The 19,603-nt window shown below is 31.9% G+C and overlaps 2 protein-coding genes across 8 annotated transcripts; one reads left to right on the forward strand and one right to left on the reverse strand.

Annotated features, from left to right (window-relative positions):
* Positions 1-4,350: 4,350 nt before the first annotated feature.
* On the reverse strand, positions 4,351-12,856 carry LOC143185079 (uncharacterized). The gene is made up of 6 exons (XM_076387804.1): positions 12,700-12,856; positions 12,258-12,492; positions 11,887-12,121; positions 5,045-11,815; positions 4,806-4,976; positions 4,351-4,738 (listed from the first exon to the last, which is right to left on the reverse strand). Exons 1-6 carry the CDS (start codon positions 12,854-12,856, stop codon positions 4,601-4,603), a joined length of 7,707 nt encoding a protein of 2,568 aa, XP_076243919.1. The 3' UTR covers positions 4,351-4,600.
* Positions 12,857-13,100: 244 nt separating this feature from the next.
* LOC143184821 (spermatogenesis-associated protein 20) lies at positions 13,101-18,623 on the forward strand. Of its 7 annotated transcripts, none has more exons than XM_076387308.1 (13): positions 13,101-13,139; positions 14,397-14,561; positions 14,977-15,346; positions 15,409-15,552; positions 15,638-15,727; positions 15,857-16,114; positions 16,195-16,374; positions 16,445-16,654; positions 16,730-16,922; positions 17,001-17,169; positions 17,235-17,443; positions 17,743-17,942; positions 18,027-18,623. In XM_076387308.1, exons 2-13 carry the CDS (start codon positions 14,422-14,424, stop codon positions 18,282-18,284), a joined length of 2,421 nt encoding a protein of 806 aa, XP_076243423.1. In that variant the 5' UTR covers positions 13,101-13,139; positions 14,397-14,421; the 3' UTR covers positions 18,285-18,623. The 7 variants fall into 7 exon arrangements, with proteins under 7 accessions (XP_076243423.1, XP_076243420.1, XP_076243426.1 ...); XM_076387305.1 differs by lacking the exon at positions 13,101-13,139 and adding an exon at positions 13,496-13,544; XM_076387311.1 differs by lacking the exon at positions 13,101-13,139 and adding an exon at positions 13,568-13,598.
* Positions 18,624-19,603: the final 980 nt, after the last annotated feature.

Raw genomic sequence — 19,603 nt, forward strand, 5'->3', positions numbered from 1 at the left:
AGCAACCGCCGAGACTGTGCCGTTTCCGCTGGTGTGAACAACGGTTCAGACGTAACGCGAAAAGAAATTCAAGGGAATTCTGCTTTCCTCTTTCCTGAGGAAACACAACGTTTGGACTATTTCTACTGTGATACTGAACTCACGAAATATTTGCGAAATATTCAATTCCAATGGGACATCAGAGCATTTGTGACATCGTGGATACATGTTGTTATAATACTTGTTCAATGACTTTTCCGAAAAAGATGCTTCACTGGCTTCCATGATTCCAGCCTGTACGCTAATCAGAAACAGAGGAGAGAAAAGTATTTTCATCACAAAGGATATAGTTCTAGCAAGAACTAGAGAGAAGTCAAAATCTTGTTTTTAGTATATTAAACACAAATTGTAAAATATTTTAAAAAATTTCTAGTTCTATTGATAAAGACATATCTGCTGAAGATTCTCTCCAAGTTTCGAAGAAAACGCGTTTGAAGTTTCCACTATCAGTAACATAGAAAACTGTATATAGGGTGTTTTTGAACAGCACGACATAATTTTAAGGGATGATTCTGGACACCAAAATAAAACGAAAATGAAAAATAACGATTTTACGTTTGAGGCTTCATTAAGCCGTGCTGTTCAAAAATATCCTGTATATAACAGTTAATCTGCCAGTCCAGGTCCATAGTTCATACAATGGTTCCTCTTCTTTTTTTCAAGATCATATACTTCAAGAAAACAAAATAAGAAAAGAAACTGATTTTTTTGAAATTCTAAACCACAACGCCACCCTAAGGTTGCTCTATGTGTCTTATTCTTTTGAAGAAGCGACGAATGGAAAATTGAAAAATTGGAATCTCTACTGGAAAGCTATAGCAAAAGTATACCGATTTCCTTTTTTACAAGAACTCGAAATACCTATTGGAATACTGAAGTTGAAATATTGAAACAATCTAATTAGAAACTGAACTATTATTCAACGTTTTGATTACAGTCAAGACCAGATGGGGGGATACTAAAATATTCCCTACTTTTTGAAAGAATTTTACAAAAGATAAGTATTTTCAATCCGCGAATCATGGACCAAAGTAAACTCCAGAGCTCCACAGTAGGTGTAACTCATAAAGAAAGCCATGGATAGATCGATAATAAGTTTCTTCTAAGTATTTGCAGAAATTTATTTTAGGACATAAAGAAGTGAGGCCTCTTAAAGTGTGAGGCTTGGAACTATACCCTCCAATGTAATCCAAGCCTAACTACAGCAGTAGTATATTCGGTATTCAATTTACGATTAAAGTTTTCTATACGCAAAGCTCCAGTAAATATGTACGATCGTGCCAGCTTTATCTCGCATATACATACAGAGTGTTCTAAAACAGATGGTACAAGCGGAAAAGACGTGGTTCTACGTAAAAAAAAAAATAAATCGAATATATAAAATACAATTTTTTGATATCATGCTTCGTTTTAGAGAAAATTGGGTTTGAAGAGTACACATGCGGGGTAAGAGGAATATTTTCGACCTGACTACTGACTGCTTCTATGGTAAGCTAGAAATATTCCCCATTCACCCCTCAAATGCCTAAAACTGTGCTTCGGTGCACTCGTACTCAATTAAAATTCAAAGTCCATTTTCTTGAAAACGAAGCATAATATTCAAAAATTTTATTCAACATTTTCAACTTTGTTTGTCACAGAATCACCTTCTTACCGCTTTTACTACCAGTTCTGAGACACCTTATATGTACTATTCGTGTCTCACGAGAAGTCTACTTTAAGCATTAGGGACAATGCTTTCCAAGAGACTTATCCTGGGACAGAAATAGTACCTGGCATCGCAGCAGTACTATACCACTTAATACAGAATGCAAAAAATTACACGTAAACTTGATTTAACCGATAATACACAATTTTGCTTAACCAGCGGCAGCTATAAATAGTAAGTCGTTGATCTATTTCTACTTTCTACATGTACGTAACTGCAGAGTGTAAACAAAATATGGATGTAGCAATATTTTAAAGAGCAATAGAGAAGCTAAAACACGGTTTTATATTACCACATAGAGGCTGACAAGAAGACGTTTTATCGGGAACCTAATTGTTGACGAAAGTAACGAAGACGGAATGGACAAGAGAATATGAAAGAAAGGATAATGCACTATCTCGTTCGCTTTGTGCAAGATATAACAACCAGTATACACTTGATTCAACAAAGCGAATCAGACTTCGACACGCGAAGTCGGCATGAAGGATCACGCGAGGTCGACCTCCCTTTGGCCAATCTTTTTCCTCGCTTCTTAGCCTTGCCCACGCTTCCTCGTAAAATTAGTGTCAAGTTAATTTCGTAGCTGAATTTAGAAAAGTTTTCTTTGATCGTGTGTCTCGATGGTGCCCCTCTAACCTACGACGAGTGGCCTTTCGATTTACCCTCTTCATCCCTCCAATCGTCCATCCAACACCTATTTCTACCTGTTACAACGTTATTTCCATGAAATAGCAATTGCTTCGTAAGAGAAAACGCATTGCGAAAGTTCTTGCAGAGTAATTTTTGGACTTCCTTCCTTACATAGAATTATCGAACGCCACGGTACTGACTACTTTTTGCGCAATACAGGTAAATGGCATGGAGTTATAATTAGTTTCTAAGGACTCTGTTTGAAATTCGTATGAGATTAACTGAAATGGATTTCCTTTGAGTTTTACACATTAATAATTTCATAAATGGACCAACGATTTCAAACGTTAATTCTGTTGCTAAAATGTTGATTTTTTTTATAACCTTTCGAGTTAGTTACAAATTAATTTATAACTAAAGTATAAAGTATAATTTTGGTTATGAATATCGAAGTTTTTATTTGTTTCGTAAGAAAAGTTGTATTCATCATAGTGAAAAATAAATAAACTATTACTGTGCCATATAAAATTTATGTAAAGCGCAGTAATAGATTCAAGCCAAGACACAATATTAATATCTTTTACCCTACTTAGTACTTCGTCGGTAAGATGAAAACTAAATTTAAGAATTTTTTTAAACTCCGTATCGTAGATGTCGCCACATCGAATAAATAGAGTGACATCTACTACGTAGAAAAGAAACAACTTTAACATACCTGAAACTTCTTTATCTACAAGGTAGTACATAGAGGGATCTACGTTCAATCTGTCAAAACTAGAATATAGGGAATTTTGAATAAACTTGTACTCACCCTGCCAGAAATGTAGTTAAGCAGGACTTCGAGCAGATGCTGCTGGTGTCGAAGGGACGGTACAAGGTCACAATTAGGCGGCTATTAACAGGTGTTAATGTGTTAACACTTACGGGATGTCTATTGGACCTAAAATAAAAAAATATGAAATATTAGAAAATCAATTTTTAGAGTTTCCAAACTTTAAAGTTTCAAATGTTTGAAGATACAAACTCCCAGAGTTCCAAATGTTAAAAATTTCAAACTTTAAACCCTAAATTTAAATTCCTGATTTCTAAATTCCATTTGAAATCTCAATAAAATAAAATAATACTTACATCATTTCTCATATTCTTTTCTGGCTTTCCTTCCTAGCTCTGCAGACCGACCTACGTTTTAAGCAATAAAAAAAAGTCAAAAATAAAGGACTACTGTCGCGATCGAATGATAATTAGCCAACGAACAACACTGATTCTATCTTGGGTATCAGAGCCTCACGGAGCTCTGGAATTATTTATAATAAAAAAACACTGACTCTACTATCGCGTAATTGAATAAATTTGATGCTAGTTGATGCAGTATTTTAAACACTACTATAAATATTACGAAATTCTGCCTACTGAGGGCGCTGCTAGATTCAGGGCTGTAATATCAAGGATCCGTGCCCCAATGTGTGTACAGGATCGCTGGATAGCTTTCGCGTATACTATCAATTAACCGTAGAATGTGAAGGATTAGACTCGTTTAATTACAAACTTAATAAAAGATAATTTTTTGGAAAAGATTCATGTGCAACAAGAAGTACAAGGCTGAAGGCAAGTGTGCTGCGTGTTTGATGATAAGGGCAGTTCTGAGAGCGGGAACATAGAAATTTTAAACTTTACAGGTAACAAATTTAATTTTCTTGCTTGTATTTTTATTTCTTATTCTAAATATTGCTAAATAATGTAATAATTTCGATCTTTTTCAAGGTACATAGCTTCTTCTTAACGTGAAATGGGTAAAGGTAATTACAATTTAATAAATGTACATATAATAACTTTATATTTATTGGCATAATACAAGTCAATACATCTTTCATCACAGTTCTTTTTGAAAATAAAGTTGAAAATAAGAGGTCTAAAAAAATACCTAAATACATATACAAGATAAAATATTATTATAAATTTACTATATACAACAAATTTACTATGTACATATATACATATATTTAATAAAATATTTGTTATGGAAATAATGTTATACTGTAGTACAAGTATTAATACTGCTGTGTAAAAGAAAGTTGTTTAAAATATTAATTTCTACAACATATTCCAAAATCATCGAAATCGGTGATGACCCCTTTTCAACAAGTTCACTCGCAGTACTATACGATTTATTTACATTATCTTATGCTTAAAATGATATTATGATGACATTAAAATGACAAGACATTATCTTGTACTAGATATGTTGATCGCTTCCAGTTCTTTTACTCTGTCTTCTAATTCTTTTATTCGCCGAGATCGAGAACGGCAGAGATCTTTCATTAATAATTTTTCCCTTTCCAATTTTTGTATTTTCACGTGATCCTATAAAAGTATTAGATTAAACAGATATATTTTATAAATGTAACTAAACATTTCTATTTCAGCTTACCTCGACTATTCCACTATTAGCACCACAAAAACGCAATGTATTCGTTGATAATGTTTGACAAGCTTGATCTCTTCTATTTACACGCCACCGTCTACACACCTCACATTCCCACGTATTAGTATCATTTATCGTCCTTTGAAGTTTCCTTACTTCAGCACTTAGTTCATAATTCTAGAAATAAATTAATGTATAATATAAGTTGTAAATAAGGTTCAATTTTGTATTATTTTAATACATACCTTGCTACGAAAAGTATGTAGAAGTTCTTCTAGTTCTTTACATTTTCTCTGATATGGGAAATTTTCACTTTGAATTTGAATTTCTAATGTTGCAATCCTTCCATTTTTTGATACCAATTGTAACTCTAACTCGTGTATCTTTTTCTTTAATTCGTCAATAAGTTTGCCATCTTCTATTGCATTTTGCCGTGATTCACGAAGCAATAGTGTTTTCTTGAATTCAACATTTTGTTGGAATAGATAATCCAACTGCTTTTTATAATCGCTTAACTTTGTTTGCAATTCCAGATTTTCGTTATTTAACGTACTAATTTGCAATTTGTAATCATCCGTTTGTTTTATACTTAGGTTCATTTTAGACGTTTCAACATCATTTCGAAGTTTTTCATTTTCCTCTTTAAGATTTTTTAATTTTTGTTCTAATTCATTAGTAACTTTGTTTTCTGTTTGACTAATATGTAACTTCTCCATCAAATCTGCAATTTCAACGTCTCGTTCCTTAATTACTTCCGCGTATTCATCTAGCTCTTTATCTAGTTCTTTATTTTCTTCTATTAATTTTTGTATTCGACTTGCATAGTCTTTAAGTTCTTTATCTTTTCCAATTAATATTAACTTCTTGTCTTCTAATTCTAAAGCTAATTTATTTTTTTCTAATAAAAGTCTATTGTATTTGTTTTTTTCTTCTGAAAAACTTGAAAGGCTGTACTCTGACTTATCCGATGATGCAGCATTTTCTTGTAATACGAGTTCATATTTACCCTTCAGATCAATTAACTCTTTTGAAATTTGATTTTTAATTTTTTCAAGTTCTGCAATACATTTACTTGCTGCTTCTAATTCTACTTCCCTATTCCTAAAAGCTTCCTGCATTTCTTTCTCTTTCTTGTGAGCAACAACAATGGCTTCTTTCTGTTGACTGTTAATTTTCTGTAGCTTATCAAATTCTGTTTGTAACATGTTGAAGTCTGTTTTAAGCGTTTTCATCTCTGCATTTTCTTGTAACATGAGTTCATATTTACCTTTTATGTCATCTAACATGTTTTCAAGTTCTACTATACGATTACTTACAACTTGTAATTCTAATTCCTTATTTTTTAATATTTCCAGTGCTTCTTCCTCTTTTTTCTGAGCAATCAAAATTGTTTTTTTCTGTTGACTGTTAATATTCTGTAGCTTATCAAATTCTGTTTGCAACATGTTGAAGTCTGTTTTAAGCGTCTTCATCTCCGTGTTTTCTTGTAATATAAGTTCATATTTATTCTTTATGTCATCTAACATGTTTTCAAGTTCTACTATACGATTACTTACAGCTTGTAATTCTAATTCCTTATTTTTAAATGTTTCCAATGCTTCTTTCTCTTTTTTCTGGGCAACCAGAATTGTTTCTTTCAGTTGACTGTCAACTTTCTGTAGTTGATCAAATTCTGTTTGTAACAGGTTGAAGTCTGTTTTAAGTGTCTTCATATCAGTGTTTTCTCGCAATATGAGTTCATATTTACCATTTATTTGAATTAACATCTGTTCAAGTTCTACTATACGATTGTTTGCAGTTTGTAATTCTAGTTCTTTATTTTTAAATATTTCTTGTGCTTCTCTCTCTTTTTCCTGAGCAACCAATATTAGTTCTTCCTGTTGACTGCTAAGTTTCTGTAGCTTATCAAATTCTGTTTGTAACAGGTTGAAGTCTGTTTTAAGTGTCTTCATGTCAGTGTTTTCTTGCAATATGAGATCATAATTACCATTTATTTGAATTAACATCTGTTCAAGTTCTACTATACGATTTCTTGCAGTTTGTAATTCTAGTTCCTTATTTTTAAATATTTCTTGTGCCTCTCTCTCTTTTTCCTGAGCAACCAATATTAGTTCTTCCTGTTGACTGTTAAGTTTCTGTAGCTTATCAAATTCTGTTTGTAACAGGTTGAAGTCTGTTTTAAGCGTTTTCATCTCTGCATTTTCTTGTAAGATGAGTTCATATTTACCTTTTATGTCATCTAACATGTTTTCAAGTTCTACTATACGATTACTTACAACTTGTAATTCTAATTCCTTATTTTTTAATATTTCCTGTGCTTCTCTCTCTTTTTCCTGAGCAACAAAAATTAATTCTTTCCGATGACTGTCAAGTTTCTGTAGCTTATCAAATTCTATTTGTAAATTGTTGAGATCTGTTTTAAGTGTTTTCATTTCAGCATTTTCTTGCAATGCAAGTTCATATTTTCCCTTTATGTCAACCAACTCCGTTAGGATTTGATTTTTACTTTTTTCAAGTTCTGTAATATGATTACTTGCAGCTTCTAATTTTTCTTCCTTATTCTTAAATGTTTCTTGAGCTTCTTTCTCTTTCTTCTGAGCTACAATAATTGTTTCTTCTTGCTGACTGTCAACTTTCTGTAGCTTATCAAATTCTGTTTTTAAAGTGTTGAAGTCTGTTTGAAGTTCCTTTTTCTTATCGGTAAGAATTTCTTTTTCTCGATTGCTTTCAATTAAAAGGTGTTCTAAATGAGAAATTTTATTTTGATATTCTTTCTGATCACATTCCCGTTCTGTGAGTTCCGCTTTTAATTTTTCAATTTCTGCTTCTAATTCTTTGACCCACACTGCTGTGCGCTTTTCTGTATCTAAAATCTGTTGCTTTTCATCTTCCAATTTTCGTTGTTCCTTTTCAAACATTTCTTGCATAGTTTTCATTATCTCTTTTTCTTTGGACACCAGTGTTTGCAAAAAAAGAACAAAAATGTCAGTTGTAGACATATTTGAAAGATCTGTAGAATTGATATCAGATTTCAGTGAATTTAATTCTTTTACTATGCATTGTCTGATATCACTTAATTCATTAGCGAGTTTGTCATTACTATTAACTAGCAGTTCTACTTTATTGTGAAACTGTTCATTTTCATTTGTTATTTCATTAAACCTTTGCTCAACGTTTCTTATCCTACTAAGTTCTTTTGTCTGGTTCAAATTCTCGTCAACATATTTATTTAATGTATCATTAAGTTTCTGAAAATTGATTTCAGATTCTCTAATACGATTTTCATACTGCAGACACATTGAATCAAATTCGTCCTTAAATCTGCTTTCTAAATTATTCTTGACTTGAATTAAATTAGCTTCAGCTGTTTGTATTTTTTGCATGAGGATGAATTTTTCCTCTTCACTTTCTTTTAGACGCTTTTCCAAATCAAATCCTTTCTCTTCAAACTCTCTACATAAACATTCTTGTTTTATTATATTCTCCTGAAGAGTCTGTATACATGCTTCCAATTCTTTAATTTTTAATATAGAATGCTGTTCAGTTTCCATTGATTGCAATTTACTTTTCTCTAAATCTTCATATTGTTTCTTTAAATGTATCAATTCCTCTTTATATTTGTATTCTATAGTAGCAGAGGCAGCAAACTCATCTTCTTTAGCTACAGCTGATTCTAATTTATTTTTTAAAGAGGAAATCTCTTCATTTAATTGGTTAATTAAACTACTCTTATTCTGTTCCTTAATTTTGAGCTCTTCCAGCTCTTGATTCAAAGCTTTTGTTTCAATTTTGAGAACTCTGTGGCTTTCATTCAGGTTCTTTAAATGTGCACATTGATCGCAAGAAATTAATTTTAAATCGCTGAGCTTTTCATTTAACCGAGTTAAATGTTGTATTTTGTCCTGCAATACCGTAATTTCGTTTGCCATAGCTTCAGAATCCTTTTCTTGCAGAACTACTTGTGATGAAACGTCATTAAATATTGTCGATAAGTGTAAAGTATTGTCAAAGGATCTTGTATTGTATGAATGATCGAGATTTTCCATTGTTTCGAATAAATTATTAGAAAATTCTGTATTCTCATTGGATAATATTTTCACTTTTGTCTTCAATTCTGCTATTTCTGCTTTCAAAATATTATTTTCTGATTTAATATGTTCTACATTGTCTCCAAGATTAGAATCTTTAATTAGTAGTTGTTCTATCCTATTTTTCAAAATATCATTTTGTTCCTTTAGCGAATCATTTTCTTCTATTTTGTCTATTAAGTCCGTGGAAAGTTCATTATTCTCTGATAATAAAAGTTCATTCTTTTCTGTAAGAACAGCTATCTTTTCCTGATAAATACATTCATGATCGTATAAAAGGGACTTACTCTCTTTGATATTTTCTAATTCTTTATTTTTGTCTGTAATAGACACAGATAATTCGATATTCTCTGTTGTTAATTTTTCAATTTTGCTTTGATATGTTGTAAGAAGTTGTGATTCGCTAAACATCTCAGATGGTCTGGATTGAATAGACTCTAACTGTTCTTTTAAAATCGACAAGTCACTTTCTAAATTAATTTTTTGATTTGTGAGATCAGAAATATGTGTATATAGCTCATCGATTGTTTTCTGAAGATTAAGTTCCGCCTGTTTTGCATTTTCTTGTTCAATAGTCAATTTGGTAGCCATTTCCATATTTTCAGTGGTTAGTGTACATATAGTCTTTTGTAGATTTTCTATATCATGCTTGAGACTCTGAACAATGTTTCTTACTTCTTCCAACTCTTGACTTTTTAAATGAAGGGTTTCTTCTAATTGACTCATCTCTGCTTCCATGAAACTTGAAACATCCGTATCATCTTTATTAAACGGCAGATAACAGGATATGGATTGATTTTCTGGTTGGTCCTCTGGACTATTATTTTCAGTTTGAATGTTTGTAATCGTTTCTGATAAATCTTCCATACGCTTTTTAAGATTATTATTCTCCTTAATATAATCACAGTCGTCCCTTTTGTCCGATTCCAAAGTCTTCTTATTTAGTTCATTATATAATTGAGAATTAACGTGCTCCAGTTGCTTCTTCTCTAAAGTGATATTTTCTATTTCTTGTTTTAATTTCGAAATGTGTTCCAGTGCCTCTTGATTTGCAGTTTGTTCTGTTATAATTTTTGATTCTAAGTTCGCTATTGCATTTTGGTTTGCAATTTCCTGGGACGTGATCTCTGATTCCAATTCAGAAATCTTCTGAGTTAGTTCAGTATTGATATTTTGATATTTTTCTGAAGATACTCTTTCCACTTCTGCACTAAGGCTTTCTGGATGGCTTTTTAACTCTTTTAATTCCAATGATTTTCTGGCTAACTTTGCGCTTAATTCGCGATGCATGTATTCGAATTCATTTCTTTCAGATGAAACGTTTTTCATTTGCGTATGTAATTCGGTGATTGTCTTTGCTGATTCTTTACGTAATTCAGTATTAACATGTTCTAACGTCTCTTTCTCCAAAGTAATATCTTTTATTTGTTTTTCGAGTACTGCAAATTTTCCCATTTCTTGTTCTCTTATATTTTCTTCAGTCATGTTCTTTAACTCTAATTCTGCAGTTTTCGTTTTTAATTGTGTACGTAATTCACAACTGATGTATTCAAATTCGTTCCTCTCTGAAGTGATATTTTGCAATCGTACCTGTAGTTCTTCAAGTTGCTTCATCATTTTTTTATTTATATCTTCTTCTATTTTTTTTTGATCTTCCACTTCATTCAACTTAGTATATAGTTGAGCGATGATACGTTCTATATTTCTTTCTTCTTCAAGATTAAGATGATTGAGTTGTCCTTTTACTTCTGGGATATATTCTGCTTTATCTTGTAACTTATCTTCGTGCGTACAGCAATGGTTTTCGTGACACAATAATTGTTTCTCTAATGTTGTGTACTCAAGAAGTTCTTTATAATCGTTCGTTAAATTTGCTATATATTTCCGCAAAACATGTTTTGGTGTAGATGGAGATATTTCATGACACATTGTTTGCGTAGATGTGTTACATTTTTCTGGTGTTGTGTTAAAACTACTTTCCTCTAGAATCACACTATTCTTATTAGATCTAATGGTAAATACATCGTCTTTAAATGTAACACGTTGTTTGTTACGTTTCGTAATATATGTTTCTTCTTCGCTATCGCTAGCATTGTCTGTATTTATACGTTCTCTTTCATTTTCAAATAACTGCAATTCAAAATCTGCAAAGGCTATCTGAAATGTTTCATTCGCTATATCGACAGATTGCATAATACTTTTTCTATGTGAATTTTTGGATGTCACCTCTTTGATCGGTGGTAAACCAACTTCAGAGGAGAAAACAGACAAATGTTTGTTGGACATAGCAGGACCACCCCATGTTTGTCTTCTTTTTGACTTACATTTAAATGATTCTTGATGTGTAGTGTCTCCAGAAACGATCCGAGTTTTTAATAATTCTATTCGTTCTTCCAATAATTGATTAATACGATCTTTTTCTTGCAGTTTCGTCTCCATTTCCTCGACTTCCGCAGACCGATTCTCATTTTTTACTTTGTTTAATTCTGCCTGAAGTTTAGCTAATTGCTTTGCATAACGTTTCAAAAGTGCTGCATCTGACATTACTTCATTGACCTGTGGTTTATTTCTCACACTTTTAGCACGAGATGCAAATGATAAAGTGCATTGTGTTTCTTCTAATGCTGCAGGAGTCACTGCACATATTATCGCTGTCATAGCATTACCACCCAATGAATTTTGGAGTAATCTTGTTAATTTGTTGTCACGAAAGTTTACATGTTTCTGACTATCTTGTGATTCACTTAGTTGCATAATTACTAATCCTAAAGCTGATAAAGACATGTTAATATGCCGACCTTCTTTAAATCTTTCTCCAGTTGCACCCGTTTGTCGCGCTCTTTCAGATCCTGCAAGATCGACTAAATTCAACTGTGATACTTGTATAGCACCATCAGAGTCTGCTCCAGCTTCTCTGCTCTCAATTGTCTAAACAAAAGATGTACAGATGTTAAAGTGTGTCCTCTCCAGAAATAACATATCTTCAAATGGAAACTTACAATCCTAAATATAGTATGACTTCTACTACTACGTTCGTTCATATTAGTTTCACCTGTTCGTCTATTTTTATCGCCTTTTTTCATTATAGATAACACATTCTCTGGGCAATTTGTAATTTCCTCTTTACACTGTAAAATTACCTGCCCACTACTATCCTCCTTCAACTTCAAATCTGTGGCACTTTTATTTAACAGATCATTTACTTTTTCATTGTAAATTTCTAAATAAGATACTCTAAAAAACATAAATATTATTTTATGCTTAATATAATAATTAATCTGATTAAAACACAATAGTAGTAATAGCATCAAAATAAAAGCAATGATACCATTACTACCATGTGACCTATCGTTAAATAATACAAACAAACCTTAATAAAAATTCACGTCCAGCAGTATCAGCAATAGCGTCAAACATATATTCAATTGCCAAGGGTATAATCCCAGGTTCTTCTATAGTACCCATCATTGTGTATGTTTTACCAGAGCTTGTCTGGCCATAGGCAAATACTGTTCCATTAAAACCATTTACGGTAGCATCAACAATAGGTTTTACAATAGTATCAAATATCTCTAAATTAGATGCATTCATGTTAAAGATGTGGTCTGAAAATATTAATAATATAATAAGTGAATTTTGTTTACAATGAAAGAGTAAAAATATGAATTTGTCAACTGTTTTGAACATGTACGCAGATAAAAATAAAGAGGTTCTTTAAGAATTCTTTCCCTTCATACTACAATTTTTTAAAATATAATTCATAAAATTATATTTTATATATCTTAATTACTTTGTAAACAATGTATACTTACCAAAATAAAATCTACCATCTCCACGTTTTTTCATTTCATTGTCTGTGGATACAATAGAATTATCTTGAACTACCCATTGTATTGCCAAATTTTCATCTTTTTCTCGTTTAATGAGTGGCCTCACTTTGATGGCGACTTTAATGTTATGTTGCGACATATTTTACAAATGTTTTACTCGAATTATCACAGAACTATAAGCTTACACCGTTGCACGCATTCACATTACAATTGTCATACCGTAACCGTCCATCTACAAACGCTTTACCACGCTTTAGTTTAAATTTGAATTTTCTGCGTTCTGATTGGTCCATTTGTACGCATAATAATCGATTTCATCCAAGTAATCCTATTGGTCAGCTAATGAAACATTTTGGATACATCTGTGGCTGTGAGATAAAACGACCTATATTACGTTTAGTTACGTTTTCAAAAAATTCGAGGTAAGATTTGAATTGAGGTCTGAAATATAGAATTTATATTCTCAGAAGAAAAAAAAAAAGGCATTAAAATTTGCACTTGCAAATAAGCATTCAGAAAAACACAGGCCTATAAGACAGTATTGAAGTTAAAACCTTTAAATATTAATATCTCGACAACAAAACATGTAAATTATAACATGTGAGGCAGCATATGTGACATACACATACATACTGTATATATGTGTGTATAGATATTCGCTTTATTAGGCTTTCACTGATATGGATATGTTCACTGATATAGATATGTACATGGATATAGATATGTACATGTATATAAATTATACATGTTTATATAATTATGGTATAAGATTGTGTAATTTTCGCCATCTTGTGGTGAATGAATCTAATCAAATTTAATAGTAAATTGTAAGTGAATGTATCGTGTCGAGGACTATTTTGTCTGTTTCTTCTTGTTTTTTTGTAGGTGCATATACATATGTTTCAATTAATTTTCTCGAAGGATACAGGACATTTTATACTTTCTACATTATTTTTCATTACGTCAGTTTTATGTCAAACAAATTTTTTACATATATGTATACTGATCACTAGCTTTCTGCTAATTTTATAGATTGACAATTTTATGTTCATGTGCACATGATACAACGCAATATGAATGTTAATACTCAATAGAATCTTTACAAGTGCAAAGTTTGTAAGTGCGTGATGAACAGGTGGAGTATGACTGGCAGTACGTGTGCATGTGTTAAGTTCTATTTCCTTAATTAAATCGTGAATTAAGTATTTACAACCGTTTTCTTATAGATACACGAATCACGAATCCAATGGGTTTTGGAATGAATCAATTTTAATTTTTATGTAACTTTTTTTACTACAGAAATATTTTGTATTTAAATTTTGTTCTTAATAATATATTTACGTATGAATTATTTCTTGAATCTCTTCAACCTTGAATAAATTAAATAAAGTGAATCAATGGAAGTGAATAAACTTTATTTACTATAAACTTATTACTACATAACTGATTAGAATAAAGGATCTAAACAACACGCAATAGATTTTTGATAAATAATTATATATGCTTAAATCATTTTCCATTTCTTGAAATCCACATACATATCATTTTCAATGTTTAATAGAATTGTTTGAAAGTTTAAAGGTTATGTGAATAAAATAGACGTTTTGTTTATTTAATACGTTGACAATTAATTTTTTTTGATAACAGCCATTAAATAAAACAATTTCTATTTTTATTAGGTATATTTTCCGTGCGAAACGTGTTATGACTCTGGGAAGATGTCTTTTGTCAGCGATTCGCTACACACTCGAATTATCTAAGAATCAGTGCATTCATAATCGTAGCGCGATATTATACAATTCTCAAGGTGTTCCCTTATCACTAAGTACACACTGGTCAGGCAGGTAGCGCTTTTAAATATAAATTTATATAATTATTATCATAACCTTTTTCATTTCTGAAGACTACATTTTATTATTACTATTTGTAACATACATATGTCTGTTTTCAAATTGGATAAAATACTTAATCAATTTAATATGAACAAAATTTATTTTAACATATTGTACTGTAAAATATAATGAAAAAAATAATACATAAGAAGAACTGTACATATAATAATTTTAATATCAATTATTGATAACAAAAACTGATACCTTATTGTATACAAAAAGATGTAGAACACTTTTTTTGTACCAAAAAGACTGTGACGTTTTTTAATTTTTTTTTGCTTACTTTTGTATAAGATTATATCTTTTAAAATTTTCACAAAGACAGCAAGCGTATACATTTGTAAATAAATAATAAATAATTTCATAGGATAAGTGAAAAAGCTGTGACTTTGCTAGTATCCTCTAAAAATATGGCTTCATCAAGTACTTCAGTACCCAAACAGGAGAAAAAGAAGAATCGTCTAGCTTCAGAAAAATCACCTTATTTGCTACAACATGCTAGCAATCCTGTTGATTGGTATCCATGGTGCGATGAAGCTTTAGAAAAGGCAAAGAAAGAAGATAAATTAATATTTTTATCTGTTGGATACTCTACTTGCCATTGGTGTCATGTTATGGAAAAAGAATCATTTAAAAATAAAGAAATTGCTGAAACTATGAACAAGAATTTTGTTAATATTAAAGTAGATAGGGAAGAGAGACCAGATATTGATAGAATATATATGACTTTCATACAGGTAATACATGTTTTCTTATAATTCTAAATATGATGATACTTAAAAGTAATCATTTTATGTAGGCAATGACTGGTCATGGAGGATGGCCAATGAGTATATTTCTTACTCCTGATTTAAAACCATTAATTGGGGGAACTTATTTCCCTCCAGAAGACACATTTGGACATACAGGATTTAAAACTATTTTGCTTAATATTGCTCAAAAGGTATGGTTACCTTATTATATTTACAATAATATGAGTATATAAATACTGGATAGATTAAATGATTTTTATGTTTCATGATTTTTAGTGGAAACAACTTAAAAGCAAACTGATGGAGTCCAGTACAGTCAATTTTAAAACTTTACAGAATATTTCAGAAATTCCACTAAAAACAAAGGTAGGATAATAAATAGTGTTTGTTTATTATTTTTGTTTAAATTATTTTATTATTTTTTGTTTAAATTTGTTTATTATTTTTTTGTTAATAGAATTATATTTATTATTGCTTAGTGATTTTCTGATGCAGACACGTGATGTACCTTCATTGGAGTGTAGCGATACATGCATTGAACAACTTATAAGTGAATTTGAACCTACATTTGGTGGATTTGGATCTGCATATAATATGCAGGCACCTAAGTTTCCACAGCCAGTGAATTTAAATTTTTTATTTCATATGTATTCGCGTCAACCAAGTGAGAAACTTGCCCAGGAGTGTCTACGTATGTGTATATACACCTTAACTAAAATGTCCTATGGTGGTATACATGATCATATAGGTCAGGTGAGAGTATTTATTTAAAATGATACATAAAAGTATTAAAATAAAGACAAATTTTAAATATTCCTAAGTTTTCTAATTAGGGTTTTGCAAGATATGCTACTGATGGTGAGTGGCATGTCCCTCATTTTGAAAAAATGTTATACGATCAAGGTCAGTTAATGCAATCCTATGCAGATGCATATCTTGCAACCAAAGACAACCTTTTCGCTGAAATTGTGGATGACATTGCAACATACGTAACCAGGGACCTACGACACAAGGTACAATCCTTTCCTGCTTCTTATAGTCTATATTCATTTCAGTATTCAATCTTTGTTGAATATTTATTAGGAAGGAGGTTTTTATAGCGCAGAAGATGCAGACTCATACCCTACAGCTGATGCAAAAGTGAAAAAGGAAGGTGCTTTTTATGTATGGACAATGGCAGAAATTAAATCGCTGTTAGACATCAAAATTTCTGATGAAAAAGATACTAAACTTTCTGATATTTTTTGTTATCATTTTAATATAAGAAAGTCTGGCAATGTAAAAAAATATCAAGTATGTTATATACAAACAAATAACAAATGTTATATATAAAAGATATACATATTCTAATATTATCAATAATTTTAGGACCCTCATGGAGAATTAACTGGGATGAATGTTCTAATGGTATATGATGGATTAGAGAAAACTGCTGAAGAGTTTGATCTTACTGTTGCGAAGACTAAGGATTGTCTAAAAGAAGCATGTTCTATCTTGTACAAAGCTAGATCAGCGAGACCGCGACCTCACCTAGATGACAAAATTATTACAGCATGGAATGGTAAATTATTACAAACGACATTTATTTTTACATATTTTCATTTTGTAATAGTCACATTGATAATGAATTTACTTCTAGGTCTTATGATAAGTGGTTTAGCACGTGGAGGCATTGCGGTGGGTAATAAGCAATACATTGAATATGCGACAGATGCTGCAAAATTTATCGAACGTTATCTTTTTGATAAGGATAAACGTATATTACTCCGTAGTTGTTACCGCGACGACAAGGATGCAATTATGCAAACGTAAATACAAAAGTCCTGTTGTTAAATTTTGTAGTGTAATAAAAATTTCAATATTCCATTTTTAGGAGTCTACCCATACCCGGTTTTCTAGATGATTATGCATTTGTTGTAAAGGGATTATTAGATTTATACGAAGCTAATTTAGATGAACGATGGTTAAAATTTGCTGAGGAATTACACGATATTCAAGACGAATTGTTTTGGGATGAAACGAATGGTGGATATTTTTCAACAACGACGAAGGATCCAGCTATAATTCTTAGACTTAAAGAGGGTACGCTGAAGTAGATTCATGATAATTTTAGCTCAGTGATTAAAATTCTCACGGTTTCGTATTGACTATGTGGTAGTGTAGTTATGCTGAGCTATGAAATGAAGGAAACCCACATTCTGCAGTAAAGCTAAGCGTGTCCAAATATTTATAGCAGGGTCTGCTCAGTGTTTCATTACGTTCAGCTATTAACTTTATCAGACCGCGGTAGTTTCGCTTACAGTTTTAATATTAGGTCAAAACTTGAATGAGAGAGAAAGATATGTTTCATATTTTAAGAAGATTTATAATCTTATGTATAGTCCACGATGGAGCAGAACCATCCGGTAACTCAATAGCTGCCGAAAATCTATTGAGACTGGCAGATTACTTGGATCGTAACGAACTCAAAGATAAAGCAGTACGTCTTTTCGAAGCATTTGGACACATGTTAGTGCAAAGACCTATTGCAGTTCCACAGTTAGTATCGGCACTTGTCCGATATCATGATGATGCAACGCAGGTGTGTATACATTGCAAATGGACTGTACAAATTTAGAAATTGTACAAATGCTTGATATAATTGCAATAAATTTTCTTTTTTTAGATTTATGTTGTTGGGAAACGAGGTGCAAAGGATACCGATGATTTACTTCACGTTATATACAAATATTTAATACCTGGCAGAATTCTTCTAGTAGCTGATCATGATGAATCTGATAGTATATTATTCCGTAAAAATGAGCATCTTAGGAAAATGAAATCTGTGGATAGCCAAGCAACAGCTTACGTTTGTCGACATCGTACGTGTTCTTTACCTGTTACAAATCCAGAACAGTTAGCAACGTTGCTAAATCAACAATGATGACAGGATACTCTTTTATTAGATGATAATTTATTTTTATAAATATGAAAATGAAAAGTTGTGATGTATTACAATTGTTGTATTAACTTACAGAAAAGCTAGTTAGATTGTTAACACGTTTCTCGTTACACATTTTATAGGTGGCTATACACCTAATAGAATATAATTAAATTCTATGTACTAAATTTTGCATTACAATTATGTTTTCGTAACAGCGGGTATAGAACATAGGGATATGTTAGGACTAATAAGAATAATATTTATTGTACACATGTGTAAATATATTTTCAAAAAATAAAGTTATTAAAATAGAATATAAAACAAAATATCGAAGAACAACATGAGTATTATTTTTTGCGTCTTAATTCTTGATCACCGACAGACTTCTGTTGAAGGCGATGTAGTATGCTGCTTACCGCAAAATCTCCTGTTGAATTCCAACCGAAAATAGACGCAGTGTATAAAGTACTAGAAAAGGACAGAGAGAAAGATGGAAGAAGAGAGGGTATGAAAAAGAAAATGAAAAGGGGAAGCAGGAAGAAAATCGGAATGAAAATCTGAAATACAGTATTAACGATTCAACATTAACATTCCTGAACCTCTGTAAATTGCAGCTGCGTTTAAGGCGGATATCTTAATATAGACATGTATGAAAGCATTCCACATATCCCTAACATCTAAGAATATTTTAGGCTATCCTCTTTAAAGTTAGACCTTGATAAACCATGCATTGACAATGGTTCATCAACGACTATTCACTTGGCAATGCGAAAGAATAGACAATTTGTAATCGACCGTGTTCCAGCGGTGATCGTTAGCACCCTTTACCTTTAATCATTAAGGCAAATCAGAATCATGACCGCGTCTATCGCGGTGTCCAGAAAGCTTGTCTTCTTGAATGAAAAGAAAAAGAAACTACGCGGAGGGTTCTTACTTAATTGCCAATGAAAACGAAAGCGACAAGATCTCGAAAAGTCATAGAGTCATCTACCTGACTGCTTGTACGTCTTCTTGTCTGCTTCTAGTTATGTCTCTACCCTTTCCTTCGGCTCAAGAGTTGTCTGTAGTGATGCTGTGAAGGAGGGGGACAAGGTAAAGAGGAGATGGCGGAGGAGGACAGAGGAGTCGGAAGATCTGGAAATCTTCTCGAGGGAGGATGCAGGAGGTCGTGAAGCGGATCAGCGAGGGAGGTGTAGACGGAGGGGTCGCGCATGCGTTCCCAGTTTTCTCGACAAGGATGTTCGACGTTTTTTTCAGTCACCGGTCGACGCTGCACCGGGCACCGTCGGCGCGTATGTTTTCGGGGTAACTGATATGGA

This window comes from Calliopsis andreniformis, chromosome 10 (assembly GCF_051401765.1).
Source record: "Calliopsis andreniformis isolate RMS-2024a chromosome 10, iyCalAndr_principal, whole genome shotgun sequence".
Lineage (NCBI taxonomy): Eukaryota > Metazoa > Arthropoda > Insecta > Hymenoptera > Andrenidae > Calliopsis > Calliopsis andreniformis.

What these genes read in the sequence shown, in the direction of transcription:
- LOC143185079 (XM_076387804.1), bottom strand. Translation starts at nt 12,856, where the DNA reads ATGTCGCAACATAACATTAAAGTCGCCATCAAAGTGAGGCCACTCATT. An exon ending in GTCATACTATATTTAGGATT is followed by an intron (nt 11,816 to 11,886) that starts GTAAGTTTCCAT and finishes TCTTTTGTTTAG; the next exon opens with ACAATTGAGAGCAGAGAAGC. An exon ending in CTAATAGTGGAATAGTCGAG is followed by an intron (nt 4,739 to 4,805) that starts GTAAGCTGAAAT and finishes ATACTTTTATAG; the next exon opens with GATCACGTGAAAATACAAAA.
- LOC143184821 (XM_076387305.1), top strand. Translation starts at nt 13,516, where the DNA reads ATGAATCTAATCAAATTTAATAGTAAATT. An exon ending in TACATGATCATATAGGTCAG is followed by an intron (nt 16,115 to 16,194) that starts GTGAGAGTATTT and finishes TTTTCTAATTAG; the next exon opens with GGTTTTGCAAGATATGCTAC. An exon ending in CCAGGGACCTACGACACAAG is followed by an intron (nt 16,375 to 16,444) that starts GTACAATCCTTT and finishes AATATTTATTAG; the next exon opens with GAAGGAGGTTTTTATAGCGC.